The sequence below is a fragment of the Vigna unguiculata genome, chromosome 5, assembly GCF_037176805.1.
Source record: "Vigna unguiculata cultivar grain cowpea cultivar isolate G323 ecotype 2 chromosome 5, ASM3717680v1, whole genome shotgun sequence".
In the NCBI taxonomy this organism is placed as follows: Eukaryota; Viridiplantae; Streptophyta; class Magnoliopsida; order Fabales; family Fabaceae; genus Vigna; species Vigna unguiculata.
The window spans coordinates 26032496-26038958 of record NC_140796.1 but is presented as its reverse complement, the minus strand read 5'-3'; the positions used below and the strand labels follow the sequence as shown (position 1 = coordinate 26038958).

The 6463-nt window shown below is 44.9% G+C and overlaps 1 protein-coding gene across 1 annotated transcript; it reads right to left on the bottom strand.

Annotated features, from left to right (window-relative positions):
* Positions 1 to 4626: 4626 nt before the first annotated feature.
* LOC114172025 (uncharacterized) lies at positions 4627 to 5163 on the bottom strand. The gene has a single exon (XM_028056764.1). It carries the CDS (start codon positions 5161 to 5163, stop codon positions 4627 to 4629), a length of 537 nt encoding a protein of 178 aa, XP_027912565.1.
* Positions 5164 to 6463: the final 1300 nt, after the last annotated feature.

Below are 6463 nucleotides of genomic sequence, written 5' to 3'. Positions count from 1 at the left end.
GGACCCTAACTCCACCTGTAGCCTCATGTCCCTAAACTTCTCCAGTAATTCTACCTCTTTTATCATGAGATGTGTCGTATGTACAATCTTCCTACTCAGAGCATCTGCCACCACATTTGCCTTCCCCGGATGATATAGAAGCTCGAAGTCATAATCTTTCAGGAACTCCATCCAACTCCTCTACCTCATGTTCAGCTCCTTCTGGTCAAACAAGTACTTCAAACTTTTGTGGTCGCTGAACACATGAAACTGAGCACCATAAAGATAATGCCTCCAAATCTTCAAGGCAAAGACTATCGCCGCCAACTCTAAGTCATGAGTGGGGTAATTCCTCTCATGCACCTTGAGTTGTCTCGAGGCATATGCCACAACCTTCTTCTCCTGCATCAAAACGCAACCAAGTCTGAGGTGGGAGGCGTCACAGTAGACCTCGAACGGTTTCCCGACATTCGGGATCACTAGTATTGGAGCGCTAGTCAATCTTTTCTTCAACTCCTGGAAACTTTACTCGCACTTATCTGTCCAAGTGAAGGGTTGGTCCTTCCGAGTAAGCAGTGTCAGGGGTGCCACTATTTAGGAAAATCCCTCTATGAACCTCCTATAGTAGCCCGCTAACCCCACAAAGCTCCTGATCTCTGTGGCCGACTTAGGACTTTCCCACTTTACCACTACCTCAACCTGCGCTGGGTCCACTACAATCCCCTTGGCGGATATCACATGCCCCAAAAACTGAACCTCATCCATCCAGAATTCGCACTTGGACAACTTGGCATACAACTGTTTCTCTTTCAGAACACCAAGCACCAACCTTAGGTGTTCTGCATGCTCCTCCTGAGTCTTAGAATAGATAAGGATGTCATATATGAAAACTATGACAAACTTATCTAAGAAGGGTCTGAAAATCTGGTTCATGTAGTCCATGAACACTTCTATAGCATTGGTCACACCAAAAGGCATAACCACGTACTCATAGTGTCAATACCGGGATCAGAAGGCCGTCTTCTGCACATCATCAGCCTTTACAAAAATCTGATGGTATCCCGACCACAGGTCTATCTTCGAGAATACTAATGACCCATGCAGCTGATCCATCAAGTCATCAATTCTCGAGAGCGGATACTTATTCTTGATCGTCATCTTGTTCAGTTGCTTGTAGTCCATACACAGGCATGAACTCCCATCCTTCTTCTTTACCAGCAACACTGGTGCTCCCCACGGCGAAGTGCTGGGTCGGATAAACTGCTTCGCCATCAGTTCCTCTATCTGTTTCTTAAGTTCCACCAACTCTGCCGGAGCCATGCGGTATGGAGCCATCGATACCGGACCTGTCCCTGGTACTAGGTCAATAGAGAACTCTACCTCCCTACTGGGAGGTAACCCAGGTACTTCATCCGGAAACACGTCCTCAAACTCATGCACCACAGGTATAATTGATGGTCCCTCTCTCTCCTCCACTTCCAATCTCCCTCACCACCCCTTGAGGAGATAGCAACTGGAGCTCCTCTGAATCGGGAAACAACAACCTCTTCTCCTGGCAGTCTATAAGGATGCGGTTGGCAGAGAATCAATCCATCCCTAGGATCACTTCCAACTCTTGGAGAGGTAGACATATCAGATTCACCCTATATCTGCGTCCTTCCACCTCCACAGGAGACCTAGCACACAAGGACGACGTCCTGACCAAACCCGATGCCGGAGTAGATACCACAAGTTCACACTGCAACTCACACCGGTAGACCCAACTTTTTCACACAAGCATCTGACACAAAGGAGTGTGTCGCTTCAGAATCATATAACACGCAGCATCTCATCCCAAAAATCACACAATAACCCATAACGAGGTTACCTGAAGTTGTCGCCTCTACTCCGGTCATGGCATAGACTCTGCCCATCGCCTGAGGCCTGTTACCTCTATCTCTCCGCTGGTGCTGGTGAGGAGTCTGAATTGGAGGGCGTGTCGTTGCCCTAGCAAGAGTGGGACAATCCTTCCCAAAGTGGCCCTCCTTACCACAGTTGTTGCATCTGCGGTAACCCTCCATGCGTGGGCAAGCGCTCCTCAGGTGTGGGCCCCCACATATGTAACACTGCCGCTGACCCTCTACCTCATTCTTCATCTTCTCCATCACCCTGACCTTCTCCACTAGAGCGGCAAAATCCTTAATGGATAAGGGTGCTTGATATCGCTGTCATTAGGCGATCAAATTACCACTACTTTAGCAACTTCAGTATTGCCAGTTAGTAGTGAACAAAATAGTTAGGGTTAAGATAACCCTGAGTCGTCTCACAACGAATACGGAATTGATCTCAAATATTTGATTCTTAAAAATGCAATTAAAACTAGCAATTATAAAAATAGGGGGTTTTGATATGCAAAGATAATGACACGGAAGATTGTAAACACAGTAATAGTAAATAGGTCAATTCCACTACTTTTTCTAAATAAGATTCTTCATTGGTTATCTAGAGATTATTGTTAAATTAATTATTGTTGTTGATTTACAAATTAATCAATGTAAAGACTCAATTCATTTGTTGGCATCCTCACTTTTAATCAAAGTACAGTCTCAATTAAAAGTGAGAATTGTTAGATTGTCCATAGTAAATTCAATCAAAGTACAGTCTCAATTAATTTTACTATGCCTAATCATGTCTATTCCTTTGTTTCTTTACCGAATAGAAAACTTAATTAATCAAAGTAAAGTCTTAACTAATTTTAGTTAAAGTAATTACCTCTAATCAAATTAAAGTCTCAATTATTGGCAAAAACTTATCTAATCAAATGAAAGTTTCTAAACAAAATCAAAGTAAAGTCTCAATTTAATTTAAAAACCTTTTAACTCATATGATTAGCATGCATGTAGATTTAAAATCATTATTTTCTATTCAATTAAGAAGCAAATGACATAGATAAACAAAAACCACAACAATAATCAAAATAACAAAACATATAAATTCATCTAACCTCAGAATCCATTTAAGAAATTACAGTGGAATCAACCCTTAAAGCTTAGCCCTCCATGGCTTTGATGGAATACATGATAATATGATGAAGGAAAGAAAATAAAAGAAAAGAATGAGAGATGTGGTGGAGACGGTATCTACCAAAACCAGAGAGTTCTAAGTGTCTAAGCTGTAAGTTATAAATTGTAAGTCCTCCCGCTTCTGCTCCCTTAAGTCTATTTATATAGGCTTCCACTGGACTTTGGGCTTTATCTATCAGTTGCTAAAATCTTTTATTTTTATTTAATTAATTAGCAACTTAATTCTTGTCCAATTTCCAATTATGCCCCTCTTATTTAAGCATTTTTACAAAATTGACCAGAATTTGACCAGAGTTTGACCAGTTGACTACCTATCAGATGCTGACACGTGGCGCAGAGTGCACTTTCCAGAATTAGGGTTTCACTGTCACACTCTTCTCCCTCCCTCGTGACGGCGCGGCTGCTCCGATGTGGTGGCTGCTCCGGCGACTTGGCTGCTGTTGCGTTTGCGTGGCGGCTTCGTGATTCCTGTAGGTGCTTCCATGGTGGTTCAGCAGCGTTTTCCAGCGAAGACAGGTACGTGAACGAAACTGGTTCGTGCAGATGCAGGTGCAGGCACTAGTGGTGGTCGAATCTGAAGGTGTTCGCTGCTGCGTCGCAATGGTTGTGGTTTCCGCTACTGTTATGGCCGTTCTCGCTCACGGCTGCGCAAAGAAGATGGAGGCGGCGCTGCTCGCGGAATCTGGATTTGCGGGTGCAGGCGTGAATGAAGATGGTGGAGTTGTTGCTGCAGCGGTGGCATGCGAAGCTCGATGGAGATGCGCTGGTTGCTCGCGCTCGCGGAGAAGATGAACTCGCGGTGGTTTCCGGCTTGGCGATGGTGCGTCGTGGTGCGGAGAAGACGGAGGCGGCACGGTGCTGTTGCGGTGGTGATGGAGATGGCGCGAAGGAGGAAGATGGTTGCGCCGCCGTTGCTGCAGATTGGTGGTGCTGGTGCGTCGCCGGCAATGGCGTGATGGTGATGCAGTGGTGGCCGGCGAGGTGAGGAGGTGCGGCGGCGGCTGCCATGGTGGTGGAAGGAGAGAAGAAAATTAGGGTTAGGGTTTCATGAGTGAGATGGAGGAGATGATGACGTGGCAGAATCTGAGTGGTCAATTTGGTGAGTGGAGGATTATGACATGTGGCAGCTTATGGTTGGCTAATTTTAAAAGGTGGGGATTGCCACATGGCATGATCTGGTTGAGTGGAGTTGAAGTGGTAGGAGGGGTGCAACTTAGTGAAAACTGGGGGTGCAGAACAGGTTTTTGGTGGTCCACTTTGCAGGAGTGTGCAAATAAAATCTGGGGGTGCATTTCGCTCCTGATTTATTCTTTTTCAGAATTTCTTGATTTTGGACTTATTTTGTAACTTTGAATATTTTAAAATCACACTATTAATTGACCAAAAATAAATTCCAACTGCATTAACAAACGTTAGAATATCCAATAATATTTTATGCAACTAAAATCAATTTTTACGCCACTTTTACCAAACTTACTCAATAAATCCAATAATCACAAATCCTAATTAAATCAATCTTTAAGCACTGAAAATTCAATTAAATCTCCAAATTTAAATATTAAATGAGGGCAAAAATTTGAACTCATCACAGTGCTACCATCAAGCGAATATCTCCCCTGAGGCCGTTCTCGAATTTCTGGCATCTCCACTCCTCATCGAGCGGCAAGGTATAAAAGTGGCTGAGGTGCTTGAACTTCTCAGCATAGTCGGTCACCGTCTTCCCTCCCTGGGTCAGTTGGAGGAATTCCACCTCCTTGGCATATCGAATGCTGTCTGGGATATATTCCGAGAGGAATTTCCCCCTAAAGGCCTCCCACGTCACCGACTTGCCTCTCTCCTCCATGATGGATTTGGTACTGGTCCACCAGTGCTCAGCCTCCCCGGTGAGCATGTATACTGTGAAAGCTAACATGTTCTCCGCTGGGCATGTTTTCGCATAAAAGATCCTCTCTAGATCCTTCAGCCATTGGTTTGCTGCGTCTGGGCTCGTCTTCCGGTTGAACTTCACGGGATGGTGTTTCAGGAAGTCTTCCAGACTCAACTCCCTGACTGGTGGTCGTGGCTGCGGGCCAAACACTGGGGCAGTCACCATGTTCTCTTCCAGTTGGCGGAGGGCCTCCATATGTTACCTATGAGCATCCTCGGCAGCCACACGTGCAACCTCCATCTGCTGCATCACTGCTTGTTGTTGCTCAAGCGACGCCGCCTGTCGCTGCATCGCTGCCTCATGTTGCTGCATCATCGATGTGCTTTGCTGCATCATGGCAGCCACCATCGCCTCTATTGCCCTGGCGATATCGGGCAAGTCACCCTGGGACGATTGTGAAGTCCTACGAGGAGGTGCCATAGTTCACTGACACACAAAAAAATCACTTGGTTAGGCTCGAATAAGGCACGAATTTAACTAAGAACACTCAGAAGGCACAGAGAAAGCTAAGCGGACATCCAAGTCCATAGACCTAAGGAATGACCGCTCTGATACCATAAATATAACGTCCCATTTAATTATTAAGCGAAATTAAAAGACATGTCACACAAAATAGTAATGTAGAGTAGTCTTGGGGTCCTTAACACAACCCCTACAAACTGGGCTCACCACGATGCCAATGGAAACCAGATAAATACATGGGCTGTAGCCCTAAAGAAAACCCATGAAACAAAGAAACATAAAGTCCAGCCCAGATGGCTAAGCAGCGGAATCGCCATTTCCTTGCTGACCGCGGGAACCTCGCCCATCTGCTCCCATCAATTAAATTGATGATCATCGCAAGAAATAAAAACCACATACAAGACAACCATACAACAAACAGGGTAAGCTAGAGCTAACAACATTTTCATCATACAGTCAAATATACTTTCACCGGATTCAGCGGATGCTTGCACTTGTGGTGGATACCTCTGCTCACCCCCAAACTATGTGTTATAAGTGTTACGATGCATCAATTTTCCCTCACCACAAGGTTAGCCCTTAGTGAATTTCAGGCCTCCTGCTACTCTCACCACAGGAGTCAGTCTGCTCTAGGTGAGACTAATTAATTCCTTAGAGTGTCAGGATGCAACCTTACCTTGAATCCTTACCTAGTTATACAGATGGGGTACCACCATGGACACCCACTAACACGGGCCATGGAATTACGTCCCGACCACTGAAGCGCAACCATTGAGGCCTCACCAAGACACTCCAAGGAATTACACACTGACACGGACCCAACAATCATAAATCAACAATAAGAGAATACCAATCATGCTTACAATTCCATGTCAACCTCTAAAAAATAACACCTCATTCGTATCACATGTTGAACCCATACCACTGGTCATTACCACCCCATGAGTATAGGGCCTTGATGAGTCATTATTATCTTCCATTCCACTAGCCTTTGTGTACCCATTAGACAGTTGATTAGTGCTTAATTGTTCAT